Source organism: Myotis daubentonii, chromosome 2 (assembly GCF_963259705.1).
Source record: "Myotis daubentonii chromosome 2, mMyoDau2.1, whole genome shotgun sequence".
NCBI lineage: Eukaryota > Metazoa > Chordata > Mammalia > Chiroptera > Vespertilionidae > Myotis > Myotis daubentonii.
Window position 1 is genome coordinate 79,217,041 of NC_081841.1, and position 20,529 is coordinate 79,237,569.

General features: G+C 39.4%; 1 protein-coding gene across 1 annotated transcript in view; it reads right to left on the reverse strand.

Moving 5' to 3' along the window:
- The window catches only part of LIN7A (lin-7 homolog A, crumbs cell polarity complex component), a 136,468-nt gene that overhangs the window by 25,521 nt on the left and 90,418 nt on the right, over positions 1-20,529 (reverse strand). Inside the window, exon 4 of the mRNA XM_059683709.1 lies at positions 18,312-18,521. Within this exon, the coding sequence (XP_059539692.1) occupies positions 18,312-18,521 (210 nt within the window). The remainder of the gene's footprint in view (positions 1-18,311; positions 18,522-20,529) is intronic.

Genomic DNA, 20,529 nt, shown 5'->3' on the forward strand with positions numbered 1-20,529 from the left:
CTAAGAAAGCAAGTCACAGAGTAAGTATATGAAAATATTGGGGTACTTGTTTTACCACTGACTTAAAATAATAATAATGATAACAACATTCCTCGAGTATCTCCTGTCAGGTACTCTCTCATCTGCTTTAAATTTATCAGAATAGTTACTCTCCCTAACAGCCTGGTGGGGGATGTGATGTTATCATTCCAGTTTTGTAGATGAGGAAACCGAGGCACAGTAAGTTTCAATGGGCACACCATTAAGGGGTAAAAATTCTGTTTCCAAGCCTGGCCTTTTAACCACTGTGGTACCATAAGTTTATCTCTAGAAAGTAATAAGTAATCAAATAACTGTATGTTTGTGTGCTAGTGTGCGTGTGCACTTGAGTGCAAGGGAAAAAATGTTTGGATGAAAGCACACCATCCGAGCAATTCTTCATGGGGGAGAGGAAGGAACTGGGGCAGAGGGAAGGAGAGGTGAGTGGTTAAAGGGACTTTTCAATCTGATTTCAGTCCTTTCACAAGGAATTATTTACAAATCTCCTAAGCACACAGTCACATATTTCTTGTATAATTTGTTTTAATACATTAGTGCAGCATCATCATGAGGAAAATGAAAATGAGAGGAAAAGCCATCCTAGAACAAACTGGAGGAGGTGAAGCAAAGGGTAATTTTCTTTAAAAAGTGCTTTGAGACACAGCTTTGAAGTGATTTGAGCAAAAATCAACGGTAACTGTAACTGCCTGAGTAATTTAGGTGAAATGAAGGGAGTTTTGGCTGCATTACCTAAATTATGAATGTAGAAATGTGGTCTGCAGGTTCTTCAAAGCCCCAATGATAAGGGATTGCCACCAAAATGCTGCTGAAACAACCAGGATGGAATGCTTTTTCTCTTGCTATCCTTCATGTGTTGAAACCTGACTTTCTTTTTTCTGTTTCTCCTCGGTTGTTTGTTTATCTGTGCTAGCATTTCAGTGATATGGCCTGGTAGATCATTCATGCTTAAGTGTGAGTGCTATAAATCCAGGCTTTCAGGGAATCGTGTCCGACTGAGAAATGGGGTGAAAGAATTATGAAATACTGCATGTTTAAATTTTTGCTTTTCATCTAATGGCTCCTACGATGAAAAGCTGCCGTGACTTTGAGCTTGATGGATGTGAAATCCCAGAGAGAGTTACAAATCAGTCAACCTAGCAATGTTTTTGAAAATGAAATGAGTTGGCTTTATATTTCTCCTTTGCTATGGTTATTATTGATCCTCTCCTTCCTTTCCCCCAAATAAGTGTGTTGTAACAAACAAAGAAACAGCTATTCCCCGCATAATGAGATCCGTTCCCTCTGGTAGATATAACATTGGTTGCCTTGCCTCTAATTCTGGCCCTTTCTAAACCACTCTTCACATTGCAATCACAGTAATCATCCTAAAATGCAAATTGATCATGTCACTCTCCTGCTTTAAGTCCTTCTGAGTCCCCGTCCTGCTCAGACACAGCTCAAAGTTTTCAGCTCAATGTGCCTCATTACAAGCTGGCCCCTGCGTATATTTTCAGCCTCATCTGCCGACTCTGAACTCTCCAAACAGAAGACTGTGCAATTTTCTCTAGAGTCTGGACTCTAATATTGTCTCCTCTTAATATGGCTTTTTCACCTCCCTCACCGCCTCCAGTCACCTACCCAATACATACCTGACTATGAGCTTTCTCCACAGGAGGAACCATCTCTGGCCCTCCCATCGTGGGGTTGACGCCCCTTCTCTGATCCCTGAGGAAACCCCATACTTATCATTATTTATAAAATAACTTATGTTGTAAAGATGATCTTCTTCCTTGCCTATTTCCTTCCCAGGACTATAAGCCTGAAATCAGGAGTATTTATTTTTATTTCACTAGTGACTAAATGCCGGGCCCAATAATATTTTGCAAGATGAGTAAATAAATAAATATCTAAGTGTTATGGGTTGGTTAATGTTTGTTCAACAAATCTGTGACTTAACTATGTTGTAACTTCTCTGAGAAAACAATGATTTCTTGTTTAAACCAATGACTGATGCCTTAATAATTGAACTAGCAGCAATTATTACAGCACTTATTTAGTACTCATTATGTGTTAAGAACTATGTTGTATCATAAAAACAAGGTAGCCACTAACGTCATCTCTTAGCAATGTGGAAACGAAGATTTAGAGAAGTTACCAAATTACTCTTCCAACTCCATAAACGACAAGGAATTAGTGTGTGAGAATTAAATGGTCCAGTGCACTTAGAATGCTTAGCAAATGCCTGGCCTGTTAGCTCTCAACACAAAGCTTTTCTGTTACTTTTGTTATCAATTTTGTCACTACGTTTGGGGGACTGCCTGCTTTATTTCTAAACCTAGTGTGTGAAGATTTAAAAATACCATTTTAATGTAATTTAAGTAGAAAATATACTTTTAAAAGTTGCAATTATTTAATTAGCAAAAACTTTAAAAATTAAAAAAAAGAGAGGTTACTACCACTTAACTCACGTCTAGCTTCCTTGTTGCTGCTCCAATCTGCCAGAGCTTTTCCATCTAAGGACTTTGACTCCTTCCTCTGGGTGGAATGTTCTTCCTTAAGGGAGAGACTCAGGTGGCTCACCCCCTTACCTGCTTTAATCCATTCCTCAAATATCACCTTCTCACTTAGGCTACTCTGCTCAGGTACTTCCTTTCATACCCTGGCACTTCCAGTCCTCCTTACACTCTACTGATTTCTCTCTCTCTCTCTCTCTCTCTCTCTCTCTCTCTCTCTCTCTCTCTCTCTCATGTTTTCTTTAGTAGTTGCCACCATCTAACATTAAATGTATTTACTTATTTGTTTTGTTTATTGCTTATCTACCCTACTGGAATATAGACTCCATGAATGAAAGAATCTTTCTTTTATTTTTCTCAATCAGAGAATCCTGACTGCTTCAAATAGTGCCTGGTATGTTATAGATGTTTAGTAAATACTCTTTGAGCCCTAACCGGTTTGGCTCAGTGAGTGTCGGCTTGTGAACTCAAGGGTCCCAGGTTCGATTCTGGTCAAGGGCATGTACCTTGGTTGCGGTCACATCCCCAGTAGGGAGTGTACAGGAGGCAGCTGATCGATGTTTCTCTTTCATTGATGTTTCTAACTCTCTATCCCTCTCCCTTCCTCTCTGTAAAAAATCAATAAAATATATTTTTTTAAAAAAGAAAAGCCAACATTAAAAAAAAAATACTCTTTGAATGAATAAGTGAATCTGAAGACTATGTCCAGGAAATGTTATCTAAACTTGTTTGGACACATACATGATATAGACACAGGTCATTTATGTATACTTTATCAGCTTACTGCCCTATTTAATATCTCTCAAACTAAGGGATTGGTGGAATAACTGCACAGCTAATCTATAAAAGCAGATAATCATGCGGAGATCTAGGTCGAGTAATCCAACAAGGGTAGTTCAGGTTACAAGTCTGACTCAAGTCCCTGTATTCCTACAAATAATTACAAGTGCATCGCAGGAATTATAACAATTCTATTTGATCTGTTTTATTCACAGGGTAATCAAACATGCCTACTAAAAGTTGCACATAATTAAATGCTTGATGATTTTCTTTAAAAAATGAACACATTTATTAAAGACCACACAGGCTTAAAGTGATTGGGCTTCTTTGTGGAACACTTAAAATATGTGTAAAATTATATTTAATACAACCAGAGGAAGTCATATTCCTAACAGCTGCCCATATCAATACCATGAAATGATTGATGTGTGATATGATAACTAACATCATACAGCTTTGCATCATCCCTACTACCAATTAATAAAATAGGACCCATGTGAAAAGATGTGTGCAATGGGTTCCTTTGGTAATTATCTCTGCCTAAATTGCTATAGCGTGGGCAGTGATATTTAAAGTTGCTTCTTCTACTACTTAACAGTGATTGGCAATGAAATACAGATCATTTAATAGAATCTTTAAAAACTTTAAACAGATCATGGACACAAAAATAAAGAGAATTTCAGGATGAACAATTGTCCCCCATCTTCCTGGTGGCCAACCTCATTTCAGACCCATTTGTAAAACTCAGAGAATTCTCAGTTCCCTGTGGCCTCCCGTTACAGACCCTAATTGGTCAAACAGAAACTCTGCCTTCTATGCTGAGGCAGAAGAGAAAAGTGGTGAGGCCTTAGCACATTTCTGTTTATGACACTGGTAAAATATTTCTACAAATCACCCAAAGCTAAGGCTAGGGCAAATTATGAGTAATGAGCCACCTCTATTTATGAAAAACTTAACTTGATGTTTCTAGGAGAGTTAGCTAAAACTAAGTCCTTTAATGAACTGTGTTTTGTTTAAACTGTCCCTTCCTCAGTGCCAGGCACATGGCACATTGTTAATTACTTTTTTGGCAGTCTGATTAATGCCTGTAAGGTGAAATTCTTAAAACGCTGTTTGCCTGCAGCGAAAGATTCAATAGTGGTGAGCTGGCAATCTCTTTGCCTTTGTCATCCCGGTTAATTAAGGTCAACTACAGGGCTCTTCTCCACAGACCCCTCAATTCACGGACAAGCCTTGGATGAAGTCTTTTCCAGAATGGTCCACCTGTGGAGTTCCCTACATGCTGATTCTGTAAATCCAGCCTATTCACACACACACACACACCATGTAATGTATAATATATACAATTCAGATTTTAAAAGTGCAACTCCTGTTTGGTTTGTATCAGTCTCCATGAAACTGGGCTAATTTAGTTTAAGGTGATGGGTCTCAAACAGATATGATTTTTGCCCCCTGGAGGACAGTTGACAATATCTGGAGACATTTTTGATGGTCACCCCTGGAGTGAGGAGTGTCACTGGCCAGGTATACTGCTAACCGTCCTACAGTACACAGAACAGCCTCCTCAAGAAAGAATTACCCAGTTCAAAATATTAGCTGTTCCCAAGTTAAGAAACTCTGATTAAGACAAATTATTAATTTAGTGAGAAGTTTACATAGTAGAAGTTTTTTTCTTAAGTTTTCTTCTTTCAAATGCTGTCAGTTTGCTAGAACTCAGTTAATTCATTTTAAATTAACACCCATAAAACTAAGTTAAAACCTATGCCCTTATCCAAAACCAAATGAAATCGTTCTATCTTGTACACTTTCACCTGGATGACCCACAGACACCACAAACTGTTGAGTATGAAGTGCCTCACTTTCTCACCTGAACTTCCTTTTCTCCTGTATCAACAGGAGATGGGATCCACGCCAGGAACTTGGGACTGCCTTGGTAGTGCCCTTTCCTTTATCTCACATCCAATCAATCATGAGGTCTCGGTTATAACACTGTTACCTCCAAAATAGTTTTCAAATCTCTTCCTTTCTCTCCATCCTAATTCCTCTTCTTCTAGTTAAGACCTTCACCACGTCCCTCCAAAACTCCTAAGAGAATCCTAGTCAGTCTCCCCACCTTCAGATTTCCTCCACTTCTACACTCCCGCAAGCTGGTACTCGACAGAACAAAGCCATGTTCTGTTGGCATTTCCTACCACCTGCAAATGGCAAGTCCAGGCTCCTTCTCATGGTTCAGGAGGCCCTGTCCATCCCTCCAACCTCAATACCACCACTCCTTGCTTTACTCATCAGTTACACATCATGCTGTTTCTTATATGTTAGTGCACATGTTATCCACATTGCCTGGAGTATTTTTGCACTAACCCACTCACTCTGACATTTCCCTGGATGACTACTATTTAACCTATAAGATCCTACATATCCTCTACAAAACCAGAATGTTTTTGTGTTGTTTTCCTTTTTTTAAATTCTGAATTATCTGACAACACTGTAGGCTTTCCCCAATGGCAATAACTAGCTGGAACTGTTGAGATGGACACAATTCCCACTTGGTCATCTCCACTCTTTTGTACAATCTCCTCCTGGACACACAGTAGTCAACTTTATCCTCCTACTTCAAGGAGAGCCCTTTGCAAAACCAAATCCAGTGCAACATCATGCTTCCTTGGCTTTCAGAGGTAGCTCAGAGAGAGTCTAGAATCCTCAACTTTTCTAACATCACATTTTACTATATTTCTGAATACATAATGATGAGTGCTTATGTGGCAATGAGCTCAGAATGAAAAGGCTGAACTGAGATGCTGGTACTGGGTGATGAACCAGGGTAGGCAAGTGCTAGGAGATCAAATCTGATGCATACCAGCTTTGCAGTGATTTAAACTCAAAAAAATAATGAAAACATATGCATATTTTAACTCTAGGAGGTAAAGTCTCTGCCTGGGTTTGTATTCAAAAGGACATTCTTAAAACTTAAGCTCCCCTATATTTACACAGTTGGTGATAATAGTCACACACCTATGAGTAGAAATATGACTTCTTTTGAGAAGAGTTTAGGTGCCACCGAAGGGATGGAATGTAATTTACATTTTAGAATTAAGTCGACAGTGATAAAAATTACCAACTAATGAGTCTGTGTCTATGAGAAAAAAGGGAAAACCAAGGAGGGAAGGCCTGTGGTTCAAAGTGCCATATCACACAACTTCTTTTTTTAAATTTTGATTTAGGTTTTATTATTTTTAAATAAGTTGTTTTTATTCATTTGTGTAGGGCATGGCTATAGGGTTAAGCCTAGGACTGACCTGTTGGCAAAGCCACAAACAAGTCTCAGCTTAGAGGGCACAACCCTCTTAGCATAATTAGGCTTGACCTTATGACGCTCCCTCGATCCTTCCTGCGTAGGTAATGGGCTGTGGGAGGTGCAGCAAGTGCTACCAAAACAAGCGAAACTCACAAGAACATTGTAACTATGGTGACCATTACCTTGTTTACCCCTGGCTATAAAATAAAGGCTCAGTTTGCCTCTAGATCTCTCTCTGTGGCCTCAGCCAGGCACAGGAAGATCTACCTAGCCAGTGATGGCGAACCTATGACGCATATAGGTTTATGACACCTCTGACACGCGAACTCATTTTTTTGGTTGATTTTTCTTTGTTAAATGGCATTTGAATATATAAAATAAATATCAAAAATATAAGTCTTTGTTTTACTATGGTTGCAAATAGCAAAAAATTTCTATATGTGACACGGCACCAGAGTTAAGTTAGGGTTTTTCAAAATGCTGACACGCCGAGCTCAAAAGGTTCGCCATCACTGACCTAGACCCAGCTTATTCTCTTTGTCTGTCATTTCTTCATCCTTTCGCTGCCCTCACTCAGGCTTTCGAAACCTTGGCTGAGCTGGCTTGGCACACATTTGAATCTTTTTTATTATGTCTATGTATATATACTGTGTGTGTGTGTGTGTGTGTGTGTGTGTGAGAGAGAGAGAGAGAGAGAGAGAGAGAGAGAGAGAGAGTATATATATATATATATATATATATATATATATATATATATATATTCTTAAATTGCTATATTAGCCTGTATCAGTATTATACAACTTCTTAAAACTGGCCTTGCCCTCTGGCTGCACTAAGAAAGGTGAGGTTCTCCATCACAACTGTCAAGACTCTCTCCCTGCTTTTCCCACATCTGAGGTACAGCTCCTTACAGCTGAGTTAGAGTGTGGGCATCTCACATGAACCTCCCAGGAAGCACACTTAATTTATGAAATATTATTTGAGTTCCCTTTGTATCAGTCTTTTTTTCTCTTTGAGAAAAATCAAGAAGACGACGAGATCGAAATCCATTATAAATAACTGTATGCACTCAGGTTTAACTTGGTTTGCATCTCATTAGGTATACTTACGCAGCTGTGGCAAATTAACAACATTCTAACTCTGCTTTAGGTGCGTGCCGGCAGTCTATAGGCCTACGCTGAATAAATTAGAAGAATGTTCCTTCTCAATCAAGTTAGGCATCAACTGAATCATAAAGCATAGCTTTTAGGCAATAGAAATTGGCTTCTCCATCAATGGTTAAAACAGTAACTGGTAACTGGGTTTGGTAAGTTCCACAAAGCATGAATGATGCCAGGACTTGACTTAGCAAAGAATTTAAAGGCAAACACTGTATTCTCCTGAGATGAACTACATATTTCTCAGCCAACATTAAAAGGATGATTACTATAGTATTTACATTTCCTGCTTTTGTACATTGAGACTTTGTCACAATAGTAAATATAGAAAGATCCATCTAGGAGTGTGATAAAAAAGCTCTTTAATAATAAAACACAGGAATGTGTTTTGTGAAAAGATAAGTTATTTTTGCCAATGTTATATTTATTAACTAGGGGCCCAGTGCACGAAATTCGTGCACTGGGTGTGTGGGGGGGAGTGTCCCTCAGCCCAGCCTGCCCCCTCTCACATACTGGGAGCCCTCAGGCGTTGACCCCCATCACCCTCCAATCGCAGGATTGGCCCCTTGCCCAGGCCTGACGCCTATGACAGAGGTGTCAGGCCTGGGCAGGGGACCCTCATTTCCCCCCATCACTGGTTCTGCCCCCAGCCCAGGCCTGATGCCTCTGGCCCAGGCATCAGGCCTGGGCAGGGGACCCCCAGACCCCTCCGATTGCTGGCTCTGCCCCTTGCCCAGGCCTGATGCCTCGGCCAGAGGCGTAGACCCCCATCACCCTCTGATCACCTGATCGGCCCATTGTCCAGGCCTGACGCCTCCGCCAGAGGTGTCAGGCTTGGACAGGGGACCCCCATCTCCCCCCATCACTGGCTCTGGCCCCCACCCAGGCCTGAGGCCTCTGGCCCAGGAATCATGCCTGGGCAGGGGACCCCCATCTCCCTCTGATCACTTGCTCCACCCCCTGCCCAAGCCTGACGCCTCTGACCCAGGCTTCAGGCCTGGGCAAGGGGACCATCATATCCCCCCAATCCCCGGCTCCGCCCCCCGCCCAGGCCTGATGCCTCGGCCAGAGGAGTTGACCCTCATCACCCTCCGGTCACCAATCACCAGATCGGCCCCTTGACCAGGCCTGAGGCCTCCGGCAGAGGTGTCAGGCCTGGGCAGGGGACCCCCAGCTCCCCGCGGTTGCAGGCTCCGCCCCTGCCCAGGCCTAACGCCTCTGGCTGAGGCGTCCGGCCCGGGCAGCGGGGACCCGCAGCTGCAGCGGCCCCGCGATCGTGGGCTTCGCTTTAGGCCCAGGCAAGGGGCCCCTAGCTCCTGGGACTGCCAGCTTCGACCGTGCCCAGCTCCCATCGCTGGCTCCACCCCTACTTCCTGCTATCACTGGCCAGGGCGGAAAAGGCACCTGATTCTCCGATCATGGCTGGGGGGCAGGGCAAAGGCGGCCCCAGGGCCGCCTTTGCCCTGCCCCCCAGCTCTTAGCTCCCCCCTGGGTTTCCAATCACTGTCAGTGTCAGGGGGCTTCTTCCTGCTTTCCCTTTCGCCTCCCTGCATTGTGCCTACATATGCAAATTAACCGCCATCTTGTTGACAGTTAACTGCCAATCTTAGTTGGCAGTTAATTTGCATATAGCCCTGATTACCCAATGAAAAGGGTATCGTCGTATGCCAATTACCATTTTTCTCTTTTATTAGTGTTGATTCTTTCTTTTACCCTGTTAGGAAAAATAGATAGAACGGGTGTCGTTACATCAGTTTGGAATTGTAAAGATGCCAAAAAATCCAAGGACTTGTAAATACTTTCTAATAAGTGGGATTCAACTGCCTCTGAATTAAAATATTCAATGGGGGACTTTACTGTCTCCTGAAGTTAAACAGAGAGCAGAGGAATTGACTTAGTCTAAGCTGAGAATAGAAGTCTATATGCAGGTGAAATTATAAGATAGGAGGAGGATATTATCTACCTTAGAGGAAAGGAATTTATATTAACAGTTAATAATAATAATAATTAATAACAGTGAACAAATATTGTAATTTAAATAGTACCCACCATAGTGGCAGATACTTTCACATACTTTCTCTCAATTAATCTGCAGAGTAGCACTTTGTGAAAGGTATTGTTATTTCTGCTTTATGGACAATGAAATGAGCCTCAAAAGTAACTGATCAGGCGAAACCGGTTTGGCTCAGTGGATAGAGCGTCGGCCTGCGGACTGGAAGGTCCCGGGTTTGGTTCCGGTCAAGGGCATGTACCTGGGTTGCGGGCACATCCCCAGTGGGAGATGTGCAGGAGGCAGCTGATCGATGTTTCTCTCTCATCGATGTTTCTAACTCTCTATCTCTCTTCCTTCCTCTCTGTAAAAAATCAATAAAATATATTTTTAAAAAAAGTAACTGATCATATTATGGTTAGAATATCTTAAATTCCTCAGAAACTATAAGAACTCAAATAAAAGCAATGTTTTATTTGAAATGTTGTAAATATCAATTGACAATAAAAAGTTTTCTAATGTCTATTGAACGTATTAATACTAATATAAAATGGCTCCTAAAGTTATTAGATGTCAGAACTTAGTGACATGGTTTAGAGTATATAAAAATACTTCAATATAGAAATAATAATAATAATTACTGAAATAGAGAAAAATATTTTTTCATTTCTTAATGAACTGTCATAAAGGTATTAGAAATTCTTAACGTATCACCAGATTTAAGAGTTGCTGGACAACACTAAGATTCCTTTTGTATTTAAAAGAAAATAGACATTTTTGTAGCACATATATGACTGTGGTATGACTGTGCCTCATCTGACTCCCAACCAACTCTTCAGCTATCTTAATCTGACTCTCCATGCCCTGTCACTCTGTTCTTCCTTCAGCCACTCCTACAAGGCAAGTCATGAACTTCCTTAGCTGGGGACACTCTCACAAGATCTTTCTTCTGATAATGACTGACTCTTCCTTGCCCCCAGCCTCAGGTTAAACTTCACCCCATAAAAAGGCCATTCCCAACACTGTTAATGGTAGTGCCTCTTACTCTTTTACATAACACCTTATTTTCTTCTCCTTCTTCCCCTTTAACAGTTGTCATAGCATTGAATTATACGACAGTGTTACATCCTGAGGTATAAATTTGTATTCTTTGTGTATTTCCCCTCCCTCATTGCTTCCTTCAGCCCACACCTGTAACAACAACAACAACAACAAAAAGGCTCAAAATTAGTTGAAAGCCTTTAGCTGTAAGGTAGAAAGAAATGTTTTCATATTTTCACCATCCAAAGACTAGACAGGGTTGGGGCTGGGGGATGGAAGAAGATGAGGCCAAGGGGCTTCATTGACTATAAAGATAAAAGTACCCAAAGTTGGAGGGAAGAAGGAACTTGCATTGTCAGAACCTGGAGTAGGTGGAAATACTCAGCACATGCTATCCTTACAGTGGAAAACCATGCGCCCAGGAACTGTGGACAACTGGTCCCCCTGGACACTTGTACGCCCTCTGGATTTAGGATATAAACACATTTTAGAAGGCTGGGCAATGGCCCTCAAAGACATCAAACTTATACCCTGGAACCATAATTGTTGCCTTATATGGAAAAAGCGTCTTTGCGGATGTGATGAAGTTAAGGCTTTTGAGGATATCATTCTGCATTATCTTGGTGGGCCCTAAATGCGATCACAAGGGTGCCCACAAGAGGGAAGATGAGGAACGTTTCACACAGAAGAGAAGGTAATGCTCCCGTGGAAGCAGAGATATGAGTGAGGCAGCCACAAGTCGAGGAGCGCAGGCAGCCACTAGTGGCTGGAAGAAGCAAGAAAGGGAGTCTTCTCGGGAGCCTTTGGAGGGAGCACAGTCCCGCTCACCTTGGGTTTGGGTCACTCTGATTTCTGACCTCTGGAGCTGAGAGAGACATTTGTTTTTTATTGTTTAAGCCCAGTTTGTGGTAATTTGTCACAACAGCCATAAGAAACTTAATACACATGAGGAGTAAAAATCCCATTACTTTGACCAATGTAGAACTGAACTGAATCACTGGGGGGATTTTCTTTAGGGTGGGACACAGGGTAGATATATCACCAGTTACATATACACTCATATGCATATACTTATTATTACCATCATCATTTTCTTACCTTCTACCAGGCAAAAAGTTCCAAGAGGGTTGTAACCTTTTCTGTTTTGTTCACCATCTATACCCAGGGCTTAGCTCAGCAGCTATCACATAATAATTGCTCTACAAATAATTGTTGAATGAACAAAAAACATTGTGAAAATACCACAAAATGAGGAAAACACAAACAACAAATGGTAAGAAAATGATGGTAATAACTATGAAAAAGACTGCACCAGCAACTAAATTGAGTAATCAAATATCTACTCTACTATAAGCAACCTAAATGGAGATTTAGGCCAGTCTGACCCCATGTGCGGGAATGCTCTCTAGCATCTAGAGATTTGTCCTTTTACACTGGCTAGATGTGAGTGTGTTCTTACACTGATACATTTTCAATCAATTTTATCAACACAATCTCAGGGTATTGCTCAGAGCTCAAGTTGGTCTAACAGTGTCTGAGAGCTAATCTGAGAAGTAATATACCTGGTGCTCATTCCTGCTGCTGAAATCACAGGGTGAGAATGTAGCACTTTTGGCCGGTGAGCTCGTGTTACTTGTTCTTTTCGGATAGCACAATCTCTCCCTGTTCCACTTTTTAAATGAAAAGGACTCCTGTCATGAGCCAACCCAGAATGAAGGGGACTCAATACCACCTGCTTAGTGTTGCAAAATATACTGGATTACGCTGCCTTGTTTGTGCCATTCCAAAGGTGAATGAAATAAAACAACCTAATTGTACTTGTCCTGGCTCCTTCACAATTGTGAATGGAGTATCACATGATGCCATTCAATGAACAAAAATGTTCAACATTTACCTGAAATTCCAGTCTTCACTTCTATTTAATTATAACCCCCAAATCTCCCACTCAGATGCCAAAAAAAGGGTAAAGAATCTGGAAATGACTCCTAGGCAGAGAGAGAATGTGAGGAGAATTGCGCTACTTGAGGCCTTAGCCTAGAACTGAGGTGGGTGTGCTCAACCCAGGCCTCTGGGGCAGCCCAGGGCTGAGGCTCTGCCTTCCCCCTCTTTATGCCTGCCTGTGCTCCCCTCTAAGTCAAGCGGACCTGGAGAGTGGGTGTGCTACCTGGCTGTTCAGGCCACACTCTCGGTCCTGGCACAAAGTGGAGTGATGACTTAGGCAGGTATGGAACAATTCAATCGTCATGCCCTCTCCTTATTCTGAGCCATTTGGATTCGAGTAATCTCCTTTTCTCAAGATGTGACTATTTTTAAGACTAGTTCTCAACTTTTTAAAGGTCATAGCCTCTTATGAGAATTTGAGAAAAACAATAGACCCTCTCCCCACCAAAAATGCTCTTATGCAACCCCATAGAGATGAAGACACCCTGATCTTTTCTATACCATATATGAAAATACGAATTTAGCAGTGACTAAGATACTTATTTACCCTTCAATTATTATGAATAAGACCAGACTGCCAGGGTTAGAATTTCCAGCTGTCATTCAGAAGCTGTGTGACCTAGGACAAGTTACTTGGTCTCTCTCTTCCTCAGTTTCCTCATCTGTAAAATGAGAGAGCCAATAATAGCACCTACCACAAAAGATCATTATGGGGGAGTCATAAATTCATTATGTAAAGTGCTTACAGTGGTGCCATGAGTTTAAAAAAAATGCACATGGCGCTTCCACTACAATCAGGGACTGTTCTAAGACTAAAGACAAGGCAATGAACAAAAAAATTACTGCAGGCATTTTAAAATGGAGCTTACATTTTCACAGAAATCTTACAGTATTTCAGAGAAATTTAAAAAACATGATTTGTGTTTTTCTCTTTGTTTAGATAAAAGAGAAATAAGATTTGTCATACACATTTCCTCTTGATGTGTTGCAGCTTCATAGCACTCAAATCCAGAGTTCTAAGTTTTTTTTTCCATCCTCATTCCACACCTGACAGTCTTCCTGCATAAATAATTTGAGCTGTGAGTACTCACTCTTAACTTGGCATAGATATTTATAAAATGGAAAAAGGCCAGATTCCAGGAAAACAATTTATTCTGTTCCATTCCTAAATTTTTGCTCATTCATCTGTTATGCTTAAAAATCAATTAGCACTGTGCATACACTGTATCGATGGCTTTATTTAGGATTAACTACAGAGCTGGGTGAATTTAACTGCAATTTTCCTACCAATGGTGCTTGGATTTCAGATGCTAATGAAGGCCTCCTTTCTCTATGATATATTTTTAAAGTTCTTGTGATTTTATTTTATCTTTTGGTCCTCTGTTTCCTGCTTCCCACCTGCCCTTTTTCCCTCAGTGCCAGTACGATATCATATGCAGGTTGATTCTTTTAGGCTTTCTCCCTTTAGAGTACTAAGTAAATAAAAAATATAATAGGTATTATACTGTAGTATATTTATACCCTTTCTATTTTCTGTTTAGGAAAAATTTCTCAGTTGTGTGCATAGAAACTAGGTGAAGCCTGCTTACCTGTATAAGGAGATGTGTGAATGTGTGCGTATGTGTAGGAATATATGGCAGTATCGACAAAATCTCATCTGAAGACACAGAATCAGAGTCACAGGGTTAGAATGGACTTTGGGCCAACTGTTCTAGCTCCACACAGTGCACAAATTTTGAAATATTCTTGCCAGTGGTCTTCTAATCTCTGAATAAAACATCAAATGGACACATACTATTTTATGATTCAGTCTTTCCATATTTATAGAGCTCTAAGTGTCTAAAAGCTCTGTTCTAATAAGCTGAAATCTGCCTTCCTTGTGACTTACCCACTGGCCTTGGCTCTGCCATCTGGTGCCTCACACGGTAGAGTAAGCCTGAAGACAGCCATCACTCCCTTAATGTTTTCTTCTCTATCCTAAACAGCTTAAGTCCTTCTTTTACATGTTCATCATATGCAGGACTGCCCATTTCTGAACTAGCTTACTGTTCTTCATAAGCATGGAACCAGGATTGGGTAGCACAATGAGCTATGAGCTGAACAGCATGTTCAAGAGCTGGAGTAATATCTCATATCTGTGCACAATATTTTTAGTCATGGCCCCTACAATCACATTAACATGTTTTTGTTTTTCCCATCTTGCCTCATATTTTTCTTAAAATCAATGAAAATACCCCAGGCATTTTGTCTTTTTTTCCAGGTTATGATGTTTAGCCATTTCTCCTTAATTCTGCACATAGGTAGCTAGTTTTCTGGGAGTAGAAGCAGGACTTCATGTAGATTCTTAATCAATTAGGCCTACTGTGCCATGCTATTGAGATTTTTTTATATCTGGACTCTATCACTAAATGTATTTACTAGCTCCACCTCAGCTGTTGCCTTTATAAAAAATCCTTTAGTCTTTTCTCAAAATTGTTGATGAAATACTTGGGCATAAAAGGGTGAACAGGAGATAATTAAGTAGCTATAAATTCTATCTGTAACATTTTCACTTCCTGTTAATGTTAAATTTTTATTGAGAATTCAGCTCTAAGTTTTTACTGAGAGTTGACTTTAGCAGCAGCCATACACAAAAGGCCTCTGCATTTTCTATAAAAATGCATTAGATGATTCAATGTCTCATTAGTAAAAGTCTCATAGGAAATTTCGTTTGGAGCTCAGGGATAGTAAAAAAAAATTCTCCTAATGAAAGCTGAGCTGGTATGAGTTTCCTTCTTTTTGACTTCTAAGATGCTTTATCTTTTCAGATGTTTAAAGATCTATGGAATAATTTCTTTACTTTCTAAGTAGGGCGTCAGGAAATTTCCCCTAGGGTCCTGAAGCGGTTAAGGTTTGCGTCAGCCCAACAAATCATGCTGTTCCAGAATGTGCTCTCAGTTTAGAATGGCATGTTCTGAAAATCTTCCATATTAATTTCCCCAAATGGTTCTTTATTTTAAGTGTAAATAGTAATAATTTGACCATTTGCTAATATTTTCTCTCTTTTTCTTCTTTGGCCCTTTCAATACAGAGTAAATTTTTTTCATTAAATATTTCTGTTTGACTGGAATTATTTATATTAAAAAGACTCCTGGATTGGTGTTATTAACAAAAATATGGCAGAAGTGCATTCTCATTAGTGAAATTAGTGACTCATTAACAAGCATGCTAAATGGAACTTTGCCTTGGATTAACCACTCTTTGTGTGACTATGGAAAGCCCACTGGGCCGTGCAGTTTTGCATTGACAGAAGGAAAACTAGCTCTTGATGAACATCTGATAAATATTAGACACTGTTAAAATGTATACAACTTACTTTTAAATATTTTAAAATAGATCATTTATAATATATGGCTTGATTATATGGAAGTGCAATATCTTAAACTCTAAATTTAGAAGCTTTTTTAACCAATCCAAGGTGGTCAGAAAGCATTATATCAGAAAGGCAACACTTTAGAGGTTGGCTACTATAAAAGCATTTGTTTTACCTATTTCAATGAACAAATAATGTTTTGCTTATTAGCAAAAATAAGGCAGAAGTGCATTCTCTCATTGGCAAAATTAGTGGCATAAACCTTCCTACGATTTCACCAAACTTACGGAAGAGGTTGCATGAATCTATTAGGCTTTTTTTGCTAATAAATGTTTGCTAAAATATGCCTGTAAGTTTAGCAGAAGTTGGTTTAAGGCTTACTTTTAACATAATTAGCATTAGGATGATAATAGGAGAATTGCTAACGTGCTTCAACCTGCGTTAGTAACCACCCTTATCTATCAAAGATGTGTGTGACCAAATGATCACTGGACACCTCACAACAGACTTATTTTAATCTTCATCAGCACCCTTCAAGTCACTACTCCCCTTATCCATATTAGGAAATTGAAGTTTAGGGGACATTAATTTAATCATATAGATTTTGGGTGGTAGAGTCTTATGTGTCTGATTTCATTTCTCCAATCCCCTCACCCACCACCACCATTTAAAGCCTCCCACCTGGTCATTGCCAGAAATGGATGAATAATTATTAAAAGCCTACAGATGTGTTTACTGCAATTGTATGGGTTAAATAAGGACTTTTTAGCTCACCTTGACTGATAGTTAAAAGTCAACTACCTATTAAAGTGATTTCATATGTATTTATTATTGCTTTATATAATTACAGTTATTACTAATATATTTTTGGTCCCCTTTTGTACTTTTCATGTTTTAAAATCTATACTTTCTTTTTATCTACTCAATATATTCAGAGAAATTATAAATTTATACACTGAGGCACAGATTAATTACTTTGTGACATAATTACATGACCAAGCTCTCGAGTAGTCTACTAGAGTTTGACTCTAAAATTATCAGTTGAAACAAGCTTTGAAAAAGTCACAGTTATCTACAGGTCAATAAAAAGCTCATCTCAAAGCATTGTTACATAGAGAAAAGTAAATGAAATGGTAATTTTAGAATTCAAATGCTGAAATGACATAAAATATTCATGGGTTGATGATTTTGAAGCACATCAGAGAGCAGCAGAGTTGAATGGTTTGGGGTTCTATAAAACTACTAGTCAGGCTAAAAATAAAAAAGAAATAAAACACAAGATAAGTACAGAAAAATTTTCTCCATAGTTACCAATAAAATATTACATTTTAAAATGAATTTTATTTTAGGTAGCCTAAGCAGAAATCATCTGTCCACAAAAAAGCACACAAATCTATTTTATTTATTAAAATCTTAAATTCTTAAGAAAAAGATCTTAGATTAATAGAAAGGTAACCATTGACATGTTCCTATTTATACTTCTGAAATGTGTACTTTTAGGTTATTTGTTTTTGGTGTAGGTAGAAGTTATGGGGATAAAATTATTCATTTTAGAGTAAGCTATTTCTTTGGCAACTCATTATTACATGTGGAAGTGATGGCATCCAAAGAATAAGAGGTTATGGAAAAAATGTATGTTCCTGCTTTTACTTTAAAATGTTACTTACTTTAGTTTATTCCAACTTCATGTGAAAATAAATAAATAAATATATGAAATAATAGATAATATAATCAAACATTCGGAAGCTGACGTATTTTTATTATACTATTGCTGCACACTTGGCTTAAAGAATTACCTGTGCATTGCCATTTTCCATATATATTATTATGTATATGAAAATTATCCTTCCTCTTTAATTAAAATAAAATATATAGGGTGAAGAGTTTTATGTTTATTTTTTAAATGTATTTGTTTATAGTAAATTGAATAAAGAGTGCCTAGAAATTATTATGTTCTTCTAACCATTAATTCAATTAAAGTAAATATGGGAGAAATTCTACCAGTTGGGATGATCACATCTGGACAAGATGAAATGAGACATAAAAACTGTAAAATTACTGTTTTTGCTAGTTTAATATCCATCAACGCTTAGAAAGCCGATTGGACACAAAATTATGATTTGTTCCAGGGTATCAACACTAACTTCAGTAACAGCAGGGGCAGGGGGTAAGGGGAGAGAGAATGTGCTTAAGGAGAAAACTTCTGGTTATGTTATGAACATACCACTCCATTCACTGAGAGCAGCTGGTCTCCTCTTTTGAGGCCTCCGTGTCTTTCGGCCACCCCTCCAGGAATGATGCGAGAGATATAAATGGGAGAATTTTGCTCCTTTCCTCCCATCACGTTAAAACCAAGGCCTTCATCAGTCTTTGGCAGTTCGACTACCCGAGGGTGGGAGTGGCCTTCACTAGCAGCAAAAGCTGCAACTGTTGCCTGAAAGACAAGATGGTAATTTGGTAGTAGAAGGAGGGAAGGAAGGCTAATCCTATGCTTTGCAGTGGGGAGGTCAGGCAACTCCTCATATTTTCATAGCATTTTTCCTGTGAAGGAAAGAGCACAAAATGGAGGGGTATTCTTCATATAGATGTCATTTATGATTCCTTTCCCTTGGTAAAGCCAAGTTCAGCTATTTCGAGCTTTCTAGACATTATCCATAATGATAATAATTTCCCTTCTACAGAAATATCTTTCCCAATTACCTCATATGGAATTCCTCCTATTCTTGCACTCAAAATAGGATTGGCCCATATGCTACCTAAGTATGGCACATATACTATAATTATGTATGTATGGTGACTATGGGCACCTGAAGGGCAGAGTTTGTGGCTTACACTTCTTTGTATGACACACAGTCTAAGCTGGTGCTGGCACACAAATCTTCATAAATATTTGTTCAATACACTGAGGAACACTTATATGTATAAAGCTGGTAAATATGTCTATAATTTTATCTTAGCAAATTTGGTGTTTTTGTGTTTTTTGGGGGGATATCTAAAAAAAAATAAAAGCTATAATGAAATAATAGATTCAAACAGATTATTATTTCACATCAATATTTCATACTAGAGGCTCAGTGAAAGCAATTTGTGCACTCGGGGGAGGGGGTCCCCTCAGCACAGCCTATGCCCTCTCGCAGTCCAGGAGCCCTCAGGGGATGTCCGACTGATGGCTTAGACCTGCAGGGAGCGGGCCTAAGCCATCAGTCGGACATCCTTAGCACTGCCACGGAGGTGAAAGAGGCTCCCACCACCATCACTGCACTCACCAGCCTTGAGCCTGGCTTCTCACTGAGTGGCGCTCTCCCTGTAGGAGTCCACTGACCACCAGGGGGAAGTTCTTGCATTGAGCATCTGCCCCTTGGTGGTCAGTGCACATCATAGTGACTGGTCATTCTGCCATTTGGTCGATTTGCATATTAGCCTTTTATTATATAGGATTATTTTTAGAGGTCCTCTTCTCTGGCACAGAGGTCTTCTTTCCCCCTGACATTTTACATTAATATTTCAACTACTGTAGCAATGTAGGCACAATGAAAATTCTATGGCAGTGGTCGGCAAACTGCAGCCCCTTGAGTGTGGCTCTTCCACAAAATACCACATGCGGGCGTGCACGTACAGTGCGATTGAAACTTCGTGGCCACACTCTAGTGGCCAAAGAGCCGCATGTGGCTTGTGAGCCGCAGTTTGCTGACCACTGGTCTATGGTTTTATACCTAGCTGTAAAAATATCATATAATATGGATATTATTATATTTTAAAATTCATTACTATTAATTTTTAAAAATAAGTTGAAGGAAACAACTTACCATTAGTCCTGACACCTCATTGAAATAAAATTAAAGCAATGATGTAGTTTCTATCAAGAAAATATTCTCTGCCTGCTTATTTTCCACCTCCATTAACCTTTCTTAAGCACAGTTGATTCAATGCCTACTATAAAGTGATTCACTCAACACTATAAAAATATTGATTTGCAACTACTGTACATTCTTTTCCACACACAGCATTATCACATCAATTCAGCATTATGCTACTGTCTGCATTTAGTGAAAGATAGTGAATGATATGGAAATAATGGCTTGTTTTCAGCTCCATGCATTTGCTCATGCAAACCTTGTCGTCATGCATAGATTTAATGGCTGACATGGATGCAATGCAGACAGCCCAGAAACAACCAGAAAATATTGTGCTATTGCAACATTATGCTGCTATCCTGCTGTTCTACATGAATAAGAAATGAGAATGGTAAAACGCTACATAATTCACTTTCCTCTTAATTAAACCATGGAGGGATCATTTTTTCTGTGTGTGTTCCACTTCAGTACAAGCAAAGCATGATGTAATGATAACAGTATCCTCTTTTGGTTTGGGTCAAAAATAAACAAACACACTGGCAAATCTATAGTGTTCAGTTATAGGAGGAAATCAAACAAGAGATGATG